Here is a 13,586-nt window from a genome sequence, read left to right as displayed (position 1 = left end):
CAGGAGTAAAAGCCATACAGAATAATGAATACCATGAAATCAGTGAAGTGTTGCCATAAATAGCGAAGCGGTGTTAAGAGCAGAATTGTTCACCTCCACACAGGCTCTAGCAATGCAGTGCAGTAACAAGCATCATTTTTTTCCACTTCTAAACACAACTAAATCCCCAAAATTGATAGCTTTCACAGCCAGCACCCAGGGGCCATGAGTTAAGTGCTAATGCCTGTTCAAGTGCAGCTTCGCCCAGATGCATCTGTGAAGCGGTGGAAGTGGTGGCATAACAGGCTTGGAGAATTCATACCTGGATGGACTCCTGAATTTAAGGAGGTGGCAGAGCGATAAATGGCTTTTGTAAGAGAAAGGACAGTGTCACTCCAGTGCCTTGTGCACAGACACAAGCGCAGTCACTCTCAAACCAGCATCATTCTTAGTAACACCACAGCCTACCCCAGTCTTGCAGCTAAAGCAGGACTTTAAAAGGTAAGCGTAATTAGCACTAATGATTGACTCGTTACAGGTCATGAAGAATTTGAGCAAAATACATACACCTGGAACACAGCTATGTTATCTAAAAGGCTGAGAAATCAGTGCTTTACGCTCATCCCTCTGCACGTAAGCAAACAGCCACTTAATACAAGTATTCTTGAAGGTCCCTTCCAAATTCTTACCATTCTATGATTCTATTAGTTCGTTCACCTCATGCTGCTAATGGGGGATTCAGCTTGCAGATTAAGACACCTCTACTTAGGCGTCCACAAGAAGGCGCTTAAACTAATCCATCATGAAAAAGGCATGAAAAAGAGAGACCTAGGCCAGGACTTAGGAGTCTAAACAGAGTTGTCCAACGTCTTTTCAGATGTTGCAACCTATGACACCTGGCTTGGCCAGAATGGCACGTGTCCCCCCTAAGCCCTGTTTTACATGCGCTTGCGCAGTGCAGATGTCTCCGATACCATAGAAAATCCTGAACAGTAGTAGACACCTACCTTCAGGCAACTCCATAAGCCCAGTGGAGCCTGGAGAGTCATGTAGGTGTGGTCAGTGGAGGTATCTGATTTGGAATAAGCTGAAAAGCCCTCTGGGTTTCATCAACCCAATTAACTGTGTCTCTTCACATGAGAATGGGAGCTTAAATACCAGGTTCACAGGCAGAAAATTTAGTATATATCAATCTACAAATCCTAACCTGCAAGGTGGATCCTGCCTTGACTGTATTTAGCTAAAAATGCAAGAGCCTCGGTAAAGCTATTTAAGCAACACCACTGCAAGCTGGAGAGTTTTATTTTCAAGCATGTGGAAGGCACAAACCTGTCAGCTGGAAGCAGGCTTACCCTCCTTCCTCTTTTTTTTTTTTTTTTTTGCCTTCACCTCTTTGTTCCTCCTTTCTTTATGACTTCTTTTTGCAGCTATGTGCCAATAACATGGCAATAGCTGCATTGCCCTGTCCACCACAGGACAATTGTTTCCTTAATGACAGCTGACATGTTGCTTAGATGTATCTTATTCCTATGTCTGTGTCCAGTTTTTGAATCTAAAAATATTTAAAAGCTGAAATGTCTAACTGACAAGAAATAGAAGGCATTCTTAGACACATGCTACATTTCTCATTCTAAAACTAATGTACAGCATGTGCCCCCAGGAGAGAGCTGTAGGATAAACCCAGCAACACCAGGGTTAGTGGCAAGGAAGGCAAACAGTGCTTGGAGCGCAATTTTAAGAAACAGTGTTTACCTTTCCTTCAAAGTATTTCCTGAGCTTCTGCGCAACGGCTCGTAGCTCAGCTTTAAAAGCAAAGCCAGGTGATGAACACACCGTGTATTTTGTAAACAGGTTAAATGTCACACCATCCCTATGGAACTTGTTACCTAGCGTGGCATTTCACTCTTCCCACCAAACATACATCTAAGTAACGAACTCACTGGATAAGCCAAAGGAGATTTAAAAGGCAATACTCCTAACCAAAGACATCCAGGAAAGTGGAGCCACTTTCTGCTAGGTAAATCTGAAGAAAATGGAATTTCTGATTAGGCATGTTTAATTAACGATCTTCTCACAGGTGAGCTTTCACACTTGGTTCTCATTTCGAACAATGCATCTTCTTTCCTTATTACAAACTCGATTTCACCTTCCAACACTTCCTTGCAAGCTTTAGCTTTCAGTTCAAGCTTACCTTGAACTCAACACATTACAGCTCCAAGTCACATGCGATGAACGAGTTCCATTTTCCTATAGACAGTCCCACAGATTTAGTGTACCATTTGAAGATTCTTACAGGAGAATAGGTAGAAAAAGGCCACCTATCCACACAGGAAACCCATTCACCAACGTGCTGGTCAACCTACACTGCCAGCAGTTTACCATTCATCCTTCAGAAATTTGCTGCAGATAAATTCAGTCAGCAAAGTGAATTCTAGCAGTTTCTCATTTTGACAGTGGCACCCAGCTCTTCAGATGCCTCCACTGGCTCCATCTCCTCTGTTCCAACACAGGCAAGCTTTGTTTCAATGCCCTCAGTGGTATCTCTCCTTTCTATCTGCCATTGCTCGCCTCTGACTGAGCCATCTTTCCTCACCCATTTGTCAGATTTCTAGAACATCTTCATGTTTCCTCCTGTGCTCTTATGTTTTACAGATGCTCTCCATGAACATCGACAGACATTTTCATGAAATTCTTCAAATTCTTTGAAAAACACCTCAACTCTAATGTGTACTAAAAATATCCTCCCCCAAAAAACCATCACATCGAATGCTGAAACCACTACCCGCACTACTGATTGCATCACGTACTTGTTTCTTCCCTCACACCCCTATTTTGTCTTACAACTAGCGTGTGAAGTCTCTGAAGGAAGGTACCTTTTGTTCTGTGTGATGCTACGAGATCTTACTGCAGGATAGGCAGCAGAGGTGCCATCACAAAACAAAGAGTGTGTAAAACAATAAATGGGCCCTCACTCAGCATGGCAAAAATGAAGCAGTAACCATTGAGCTTTAAGTGATGGCATCAAGGGGTAGTTCTCAGACGCTTTCAGAACCTCCCCTTTTACCCAAACTAAGCTCTGCAAGGCATCCACCAAATCAAACCCAAACTCTTCTTTAAAAACAAGACTTACTAAGTACTCAACTGTGTGCCACAGTTTCTCATCTGGGCAACATCTGTCCCACTGTTTTCAGAAATGTGTCCATGAGTTGTGCAATGCCTATGCCTTTCAATGAGATCCATGTTCTCAACCTACATACATGCTCTGAAATGCCCCATCGTGGTTATTCTTTGATAAGATTTTTAAGAATTAGGAAGGCAGATGTGATAGTAGTACTTCTTGTTAATAAAGTGAACACGAGGGGTTTTTTTTCAATTCCAGAATCAAGCTTTGTTTAAACATTTCTTTGCAATCTTTGTAATCCAAACAATGTTGCAACCCAAATAATGTCTGTGGAAGAGAAAATGAAATTGTAATCGCCAAGTTTACTCTGAGTGCCCAAAGGGCTAGCAGCAGGAATAGTTGAAAGCAAATGTGCGCACGTATACACATAGAAAAGTATGTAAATATATACACATATTACAGACAGATATAAATATGCGTGTCATGTTAATAACAGAGCCTATGGAATTGGTTTCTGTAATTCGATAGCAAGTTGTTTCTTCATAAGGTAAAGGGATCTTCTATGTGAACTTACTATGCATTCTGCACTGCATAGCTTGAAATCATGCTGGTGCTGTTGGGGCTCCGGCAGCAGGAGAGGCAGTGATCTGTCTCTAGGCCCATGAAAGGAGCAGCAGGTGCCTTTTAAAGACTGCATCTCACAGGTTTATTAGCCATAATAAATCAAGCACTGGTGACTGGTCTACATGGTTACGCTACAAACAGAGCCACACTGGTGGTACCAATGATGGGAAATTACAGAAAGTAATCTAGTGTAGACACAGCGCTTGATTAAGAGAGAATGAACCACCCATGTCTAAGCTGTTAGAAGCAAAGCTTAATTGATAACAACATTGTCTCTGTTCTGCGAATGAATAATCGAATTTCCTGGCAAAGGACTGGAAGCAAATGGGGGAAAAAACACAGCTTATGGGGGATGCAGGTAATTTAGTTATTCTTCTTCTAGGGAGGGTTTGTCTTCATAGCACGCACGCAGCTGTCCACATGTTATCTTACCCAGAACTGACTGATCTAATCAAGATAATCTTCAAAAAGATATTCTGAAATAAATGCCTGTTGAAGTGGTTATTCTTTTCAGCTCTTGGCTGTCATGGCTCCTCTCAGAGGCACTCAGAGAAAGGTCACAGCACAACAGAGACTGCGATATACGTGCAGATCCAAAGGTCTGGATCCACTATTATTTTTAGATGTCTGACATACAGGCATGCGCACAGAACATCCCCAGCTACAAACTGACACCCTGAGACAGCGTTTCGAGGAAACAAAGCTGTACTTTTGTCTCCCTCAGTTAAAGCAGGTGGGGATTTAATGCGAAAGAAAAAGGGGGCTCCTCCTATCCCTTCTCCCATTAACATTGCCAAACGCAGCACATCCGTTCCGGATTTCTGGATGTTCGACAGCCCAGCTGGAACAGTACAAATGTCCTTTGCGTATGTGCAGTCTGTGCAGCATCTGGATGTGTCAGACCTACTGTGCATGCACTGCGGAGCCAACCTGCGGATGTGCAGCGGACCCAGCACGTCCCCCACGTGTCAGACTCACTGCACGTTTGCTGTACAGCATATGTGACAATATACTCTCTGGGACTGTCCTGTCAAGAACAGGGAGCCTAAGAGTGAACTCCCGCCTCACCTGGTGGACTACCAACCACATGGCTGCCCAGCTTCATCTCTCATTAATCCCATTCGTGAAAAGTAACAACTCTCCCTTTCTAAAATGACAGCATCCCAATGAGTACAACAAAAAGACCATACATGCATGCATGTTTATATATGCATATAGGCAATCCTGCTACTGCCTACCTTTAGCAATTACGTGACTTTATACCATTAATTCTGTTAAACCTGAAATTGCAATTTAAATTTAACCATTCACATTTTGCAAAAATCTTGGGCAGAGGAAGTTAATCATGTCAGACTGAGAGAACCTGACTCAGAGCAGCCCCACATAAGAGAAGAAATACAAATAACACAGGCAGAATCCAATACAGATCTCCTCTATAGCGTTACATCAAATTGGGTCAAAAATGAGTGTGGAAGGGTGTCTCAAAGGGATCACTTTTTTACAGGCATGTCTTGTCCCAACAGAACTGCAAATCCTATCTTCCCTCTTGCCATCTCTTACACTATGTCCGGAGTGCCTCGTGGGAGCTTGGACAAGCACACAGGCAAGAGCGTGATGTCTTCTATGTGCCCACATGGTTGGCAAGAGAAAATCTGGTGTCTTGAGGGGCTATGAACCCTCTGCAGCCTTGCTACAAACCCAGGAGCCGGAGCAGACTGCTGCCACCAGCCGCGGGTCACCCCCAGAAGGCAGGATGGGTGTCTGCTGAAGGGCACGGCTAGGCAGGCACGGCTGGGGTCACACCTGGCCTGCCCACACCGCAGACGTGCCGCCCTGCAGAATGTTCTTCCTCCAGCCTGCTCTACCAGCCTGGTGCCTCTTCCTAAAAGTCAGCCTGCTTCTGAATGGTTTGGACGTGAGTGGAGCTGAGGCGGAGATCTCTACTTGAAAATAGCACAGAATTAGGGGTGCCTAGAGTTTTACAGCTTCCTCCGGATTCTGGTGGGCTTGGACCTCTCCAGAGCTCTGTAAACAGGCAGTGCCAAAAAGGGAATTAGAAACACATGCTTTCCTGTTTTTCTCCAGTTTATTGTATGAAACCTCCTCTGAAGTATCCACGGTATGGAAGCTAGAGAGACATTAGCATGTTCAAATGTTACTGAGGACTATTCCTTCTCCCTTCCCACCACTCCAGTCTTAGGCAGACAAAAGTTGGCCATGGCCTTCCAGATGTTGTCCTGTGGTTGTCCTGCCTTGTCACTGGCAGTTCCTGGTCTACCATACTGATGTAGGTGTCTACCAGAGGCTTCCAGATGAGGCACGGTTACAGACAGATACGGACTGGAAAAGATACATTCATTGTGCTCACCAAAACGAAAATAAAAGAGAGGCCGGTTTCCTGCCGTGCTGGCTGCTCTCTCTCTAGCGGCCGCTTCCCGGATGTCACAGACACCAATGTTGGCAGTGCGGAGCATTCTTCTGGCAGCTCCTTCACTGTGTTGCAGTCTACACCGTACCGCGGCAGCTCCATTCGCTGCTGTAACAAGTTGAAAAAAACTAATTAATTCACGTTTAGTTTTTTTACATTTGTTACAGCGACGAGTGGAGCTGCTGCCCCCATGCAGTAGAGCACACACGCACACGCACGCACGCACAGACACCACAGGACACTCACGGAGCCCACGCGGGTCAGTGTTCCACTCTGCCAACATGGGCGTTAGGAATGTCAGCAAAGGTGCAGTGAGAGGACTGGACATCCCGACACAGGGGAACTGCCTTTGGATTTCCTTCAGTCTGTTGAATGCTGTCACACAACGCAAATCCCTGCCCTTCCCCAATGCCTCCAGTCCCAGCAAAAGAGCCATGTCCATTTCCACACAGTTTTCAAGTATCTCTAAAGCACCTATCCCCTTTCAATAGCAAGATCCAAGACCACCAAAGCTTACAAATTCATGCAGTTCCCCATCAAAACAGATTGCAACAAAAAAACAAATAACGAATTGGTCATGTACGTGATTGATTGTTCAGATATTAAGAGAGGCTTACAAAAGGCAGCATCTGTTTTGTTGCCCTATTTCTTCTTGGAAAGGATTCATCTCCCCCCTCCTAGTGAGCAGGGACCTCAAGACACTCAGATGAGCAAAGTCTTAGAAGAAGACTATCAAACTGAATTGTTCCAAGTTTTGTCCAAAAGGTAACACAACAAAACAAACAAAAAGTACAGAGACAGCAAAGACCCAAACACAAATAATTATCAGCTGCTGGAGGAAAATACTTCAATACAGTGGAAGCAGTATCTTCCACTATAACAAAACAACTCATTTAGCCATCAGCTAAATGACTGAGCTTGATGTGTGTGCAAGAAAACAGTGGACAATATTTCAATACTTTTTCTCTTCATCCTATTATAATCTTCCTTGACTCATCCATACCCCACATCCCAGTGTAGGATTTAATGGGAAGTGGTAGAGCAGAAAATGTTCACTCTGTTTCATCCCATCTTTAAAACAGCCCTAAATCAGCTACATCCTCAATCCTGACCTCTTATAATTATGGAACGGACTCCACTATAGGACTGGCTGACACTGGAAAACTTCAGTCTCACAACAGAGACCTTGAAAGACAAACCTCGGAGGGTTCTCCACCTTCTCTCTTTCATCATTACATGCCTGATGAATCCCCAGCAGTTTCAGCCATGAATACAGTTTGACCAGAAGACTATGAGCTTTCTGGAAAAAGAGCTGTATTTTCTTGTGTGAAGAAAAAAAAGGGACAACTAAGTGTATAAACAAATACTGGTACCAACTGCACCGCTGTGTTGAGGATTACTGCGGCAACAGTCTCCCTATAGCTCAGTAAACCTAAGTAGGTCTCATAAGAACATACTGAGAAGACTATGGTACGTCTGACAGTCTGGTCAGACCAATAAATACCCAGAAATTTAATAACTGCACCTCTGGTATTGTAATTCTGTTGATTTTATTTGTTTCATTCTCTAATGGCTCCCAATGGTTAGGAAATGTCAGAGACACCCTCAAATTGGGCTGTATCATTTCAGAAAATGGAGGTGTCTGTAACACTGTTATGTTTAGTGGAGTTCCCACCAGTGGAGCAGACCAAGTGAAATCCAAAGGCACAAAAATACCACTCTGCTATGGAGCTAGCTAATATATATATATACACCTGAAGAAGAGAGAACAAGGCAATGCCTCCACACTTGAGCAGTTAGAAAACCATCAACTCCACCATAAAGACAGGGTTTTGTAAAAGGAGGAGGAAAGTAGTTCCAAGGTCTGCTACAAAAGCAGGGCTCAGAGGACAGCCAAACCCAAATGGAGGTTTGGCAAGGTGAGTGAGATGCCATGAAACCATGGGGCATGCTCCTCTGAGGCCATCACAAAACGGAGGCCTACATCAACACTTACAACTACATATTCAACTTCATGAACCAATGCCTCAGAAGAGTGAAAGAACTCTGAAGAGTTTACATATATATATACATATATATATATATGAAAGTATTTCAATGAAGCAATACATTCTTAAATTTAATTTGAAGATCTCTTGACACCTTTTGGGCAAGTACAAGCAACCTATCCCTCAATGCTGAGACCAGGTGTCTATAAAGGATTGGTTGCCCACGTGTTATACGACAAGCTGATATCTAGGGATGTTGCCAGTCTCTCCAGTGTCTTCAACAGGGAGATTTGGGCAGGAAACCCAGAAATGGAGGAAGGTACAAAGCTCCAAGGTTCTCTTCCACTCTTGTGTACACCTCTGTTCAGAAAGCTTTACTTGGCTGAGATCTTAATGAGTTAGGACATCACGTTTTCCTCTGTATTTTTGCATTACTTGTAACAATCAATGCCTCTCTAATGAACCTAAGCTGATTTTCTTTTCCAGACATGACTGTCAAACCCACAGCAACATATGTAAAAAATGTACACACACATCAAAGCGGACATATATATAAAAGTATACATAAAATGGATGGAATAAGCTTTTTCTGCATAACAACAGCTTTGTTTCTGCCACATATGTTTCTTCACAGATGCGGATTTTTTCTGTGGCAACTATCAGTACACTTGACATCTTCATACATCGCAAGCACAGATACACGTACCGGGAGGCTGTGGCAGGTAGGCCCCAATTAATTTTGATCTCTTCTTTTCATATCCCTTCTGTGTGATGTCACCTGCCAAGAAAAGAAAAGGAAAATCAATAAGATGTGGATACAGACAGTGTCTAGCTGCTTAATGGCAGCCCCATCAGCTTAGCCACCACTGCTCTGTTTGTCTGTCTTGACAATTATAACGAAGAAATGAAAAGCACAGTATGATCACTCCAACTCAGAAAAAACTCATTTACGCCAGAGCCATTCTGACAAGTAAATACCCAGCCTTGATTTGTTCCAGCACCGGAGTCCAGTGGCACAGAGTTTTAAAACCATTTTGAGATGCTGTCACACAAGCTTTGAAAAGCTACAATGACCTTCATTAGGTTAATAAGCAATGGATTACATAGAGCGCGTGGGCCTGTGGTGGCTGGCAAAACACATGGCTGATTAGCATTTTCTATCATTAATGGGATTTTTCTAATCAAGCATGTAAGGCACAAAAGACTTGAAACTGCTGCTATATCATTTCTGCGATATAAATGCTTTAGCTGATTTCTAAGCAGTACTGAGAGAAACAAAACCAAACCAAAACAAATCTACCACAGACCCACTAGGAACAGCAGCATAAAGCCTCTTTGTCTAACTCTCCAATTCAATCTCCCCCCAAAAAATGCGGAGACAAATGTTTGAATTTCTTAAATTCAATTAATATGACCCTTCACTGTGTCTGCAGTTTCCTCAGGTAATTTTTTTAATGTATGGATAAAATAATATTTTTCTGTAAAAGTCTCCTAAAAGTAAGTGATGGATAATTAGATATGCAGAACAAAACATATACTTATTAGAGTTCAGGAGAGGTTTGGCACTGAAGTTGTGACACAATCCTGGCTCTGGAGCCCTAGATCTAGCTTTAATTGTTAAAATACTTGTTCAAATAGAATTCAAATATCCAGATTCTTCTTTCCAGCTGTGTGAGCACAGATGCAGACACACATACATATGTACTAAATTCAATACAAGCTACTTTGGATGCTAAAAAGAGGGCTAGGTTTCACAGTTAGAAGATTTTTGAAGTAAGACCATATTCCCTGCCCTTTCAACAAGCGTATCTGCTATCATGAGACTCATCATGCAGTTAAAAGTTCAGTTGCAACACTGGACTTCTATGTCTGTAAAAGGCCGAGGCCTTAGGAGGGCAGAAACCACAAAAAGCAGCGGAGCTTTGGAAGGAATGTTCAGCGAGATACAGCAACGCCTGTCTGTTCACGTTCCTCCATCCTGATGTTCAGCCTTCACCTAAGGAGACCATTTGCCAAGAGAACGGCACGTTTACTCCAATCCCAGCCACTCTGATAAATGGATGCTAAATTAGCACCAATGTACCAAGAGAGCTTCCCATGGGTTGGTCTGAAATCAATAACGACGGGAAAACACCTTCAAATGTTGTTTCTCGATAAAAGACCTTTTCTCGGGGATGGTTCCAACAAGCAATAAGGAGGCAAAACTCACCAAGCTTCTCTGGCAGTGTCCTGAGCCAACCTCCCGTCCCTGGTTAAATCCAGTGCTTAAAGTAGCACCTATCCTCTTCACTACTGCACCTCAAACTGCTCGACAAAACACGTCAGCTAAAATATCTGTGTTTTCAAATGAGGAAAGTGAGAGCGAAGCACTTCAAATGATAACCGTCCCTTATTTACCCAGGGAAGAACTGGCAGACTTGGCAAGAGAACCCAAGCTTTTAAAGTTCAAACACACTGACTCTCCCAGCACATTTCTTCCCCTTTTGAACACTTCTGACATGTGTTCAAACCAGTGAAGCCAGCTCCCTCTCCACTGTAATCGCCAGCCTCTCACAAACCAGACAGTAACTGTAGATACCACTTCACTAAAATGTTTTAATGAAAAAATATGTTTATTTCTATTTGAAAACTATAAAATACGAACAAACTTTTCTCTTAAAGTTTTGCTAAACAAATTACCATTCATTTCCTGTGCTCATCAACACCAAATTCTTATGCATTCCAGACACTTCTTAATTTGAGTAAAAATTTGGTTTTCTTATGGTATTATTGGTCTTCAAGGAGAACAGAGATATCCTACGGAGAATCACAGCTCCACTGTGGTATGTGCAAGTTGGCAATGCCATTTTAAATATGAAACTATTAACAACAGGTGCTTAACTATTGGTTGCTCTTCCACAGACGGTAGTATATACACATGCAAACTGATATCTCAAGCTATACATTCTAGACATTGCTCATCCAACCTGCACCCGTTCCTGCAATATAAGTTTCTTCCACTAGTTTCTAAATCTATATTGTCTGTCCTTAACAAAAGAAATGCAGAGAACATGCAATTTCTTTGACACCAAAGTGGGAAAGATAAATATCAAATGTTATCTCTTTCATTCAAATCGGCATCCAGACTCACTCTTTTGAAGTTCACATAAAAGAATTATTCTGAGAAGAAACAATGGTGACTCCTTCCCCAGACCACTGTCTCCATCAAAAAATCACCAATATTTCTTTGAGACAATTTAATACGAAAATATTTCAACTTCCAGGAGCAAACAGCAAATTAATTTAGAAGTATCACCAATCTTTTCCATAACCATGTTCATCACTGCCCTGGTAACCAAATCTAAAAAGCATCTAAAATCAAAATATAAAATCACCAAAATTTTCATTTAGTATCACTATTACAATTCTGAGGTGGAAGGAAGTCAACTGCATCACGTAGTCTGGGGGAATACTATGCTTTACTTCTCAGGATTAATGGTATTTGTATTAATTTGTATTTTTTCAGGTAGACTGACTTCAGAATATGAACAATAACTGATTAACGATTAAAATATTATTACAATATATGCAAAACTACTGCATTTCAAAAATATGTTGAACTCCTTATGTAAGCTCCTAATATATACTAAACACAGCTCACCAGAAGTTAGGTGAGCTTAAACTCTGTTCTTATCCTAAATTACCAGTAATTCAATTTTTTAAACACGATATTCAGACCTTTGGTCTATGTCCTTTACTCCTTTGCAAATCAATGCAAAAATTTTGTGAGTATCATATGAGGAACAAACCCCTTTTCAGCTAGGTACACCTAAGTCATGCTCTTCCACAGTACAACATTGAATTTAGGCTCAGCTTTTGGAGAATATCAACAGGATTACATGAACTTCCCCCTCCCTGGAAGTGTTCAAGGCCAGGCTGGATGGAGCTCTGAGCAACCTGGTCTAGTGGAAGGTGTCCCTGCCCATGGCAGGGGGGTTGGAATTAGACGATCTTCAAGGTCCCTTCCAACCCAAACCATTCTATGATTCTATACTGCCTTGCCATGAGAATCCAGGATTTATGCCTCCCTTTCATTTTTAATTAACCGTTCTTCTCCTGAGAAGCCAGCAGACTCTCAGAACTTTGCTGCACGCGTTCAAAGCCCGCCTCCAAAGACAGAAGGGAAAAGTGTCTCAAATCACAATGTCTGTTGAGCCTACAGTACGTGCTGGGTTTTCTACTTACTACATGAACAAACTCTTCAAAGCCCCTGCAAACGTAGAACTCCGCAATGCATTAATCCCTAGCTTTCTTCTCACACACCTTTCCCTACCTTGGTGTGGCCTTTCCGAGCAATGCAGCAGAGAGCAGCTCCGGGAGGCAAGCTGGCATGAGCAGGGGACATGACCAGCAGTGGCATACAGGAAAATGGCCAGACCATGGATGAAGGGACAATGGAAAGACTCCACACTAAGGGCATGCAGGAGCAGCAAGAGCATGTGGCTGCAGGGAGCTCTGGGGTTCGGTCTCCCTGGGACAAGATACCATCACACCATGCCAGGCAGCTGCAAGGTGGCATCTCCGCTCAGCGGCTCCCTGCAGCCCTCCGCTCTGCCTGCCCGTCTCCTTCCCTGGCTCTCGTCCCAACCCCTGGCCCTGGCTCTGCTCCTGAGCACTCTGCCCTGCTCCTCAGCTTCACCCCGCAGCTGGTCCCCAGGCCCTCCTCCTCCTCCTCCTCAGTCCCTTCCTCCCAGCCTGCATTCACTCAGTTTCCAGCCTCCTAGTTGCATCTGCCTTCTCCAGGTTTTTCTCCTCGGGATGTGGTGCTCTTTTCCTCCTCCCCCCCACCGGTGATCCGGCAGGCTTCCACCGTGCGATGGCCGCAGACACGTGTCCTGGAGGGCATCGTAGCCGAGGGTCAGGGGGGAGAGCAGAGCACCAGCCTGACAGAGCCGGACTCACCAACAGTAACCACAGTGAAAAGGCAGCACATTTTACCCTGATTTTCTCCCCATCCATATTTAAAATCGACTGCCGAGGACTGCTGAACAGCAGGCACGCAGTACACTGATCCTCTTCCCACAAAACAAGTGCACTTCTTTCTCATCTTTCAGGGTGTTTTTGGGCACAAAAAGGAAAATGTCACTTCTGCAACGAAAGGGACAGCACAAATGCCAGCCCGTCCAGCCCTCCGAGGAAGAAGGCTGCCCAGCTGAGTGAGGCCCGGAGCAGGGCTCTGGCACTCCGCGAGCCTGCTCCCGTCTCTTTGCGCTTTGTGCCCCTGCTCCTGCAGCCTCCAGCGCCGCAGATGGCAACGCTCTCCTACGCCGGCGCTCACAGACAAGTATTCTGTGGCTGTATTTAGCAAAGCCGCGCTGTACTGTAAGTTCATTCGACTCTGCTCACCACAACTGCTACTGTTTGCATTACACCCTCCATTTTCTTTGAAAATTTGCTGTGTTTTCGC

The 13,586-nt window shown here is 43.7% G+C and overlaps 1 protein-coding gene across 6 annotated transcripts in view; it reads right to left on the bottom strand.

Moving 5' to 3' along the window:
* DIP2C (disco interacting protein 2 homolog C) overlaps positions 1-13,586 on the bottom strand; it is a 326,462-nt gene that overhangs the window by 139,853 nt on the left and 173,023 nt on the right. For 4 of the 6 annotated variants that reach the window (XM_075419735.1, XM_075419734.1, XM_075419736.1 and 1 more), the window contains exons 2-3: positions 8,847-8,918; positions 6,093-6,260 (exon numbers count right to left, since the gene is read on the bottom strand). In XM_075419735.1, coding sequence (XP_075275850.1) covers positions 6,093-6,260; positions 8,847-8,918 — 240 coding nt within the window. The remainder of the gene's footprint in view (positions 1-6,092; positions 6,261-8,846; positions 8,919-13,586) is intronic. The other 2 variants (XM_075419738.1, XM_075419739.1) reach the window with 1 other exon arrangement.

The sequence above is a fragment of the Opisthocomus hoazin genome, chromosome 4, assembly GCF_030867145.1.
Source record: "Opisthocomus hoazin isolate bOpiHoa1 chromosome 4, bOpiHoa1.hap1, whole genome shotgun sequence".
NCBI classification, from domain to species: domain Eukaryota; kingdom Metazoa; phylum Chordata; class Aves; order Opisthocomiformes; family Opisthocomidae; genus Opisthocomus; species Opisthocomus hoazin.
This window is presented reverse-complemented; position numbering and strand designations above follow the sequence as displayed.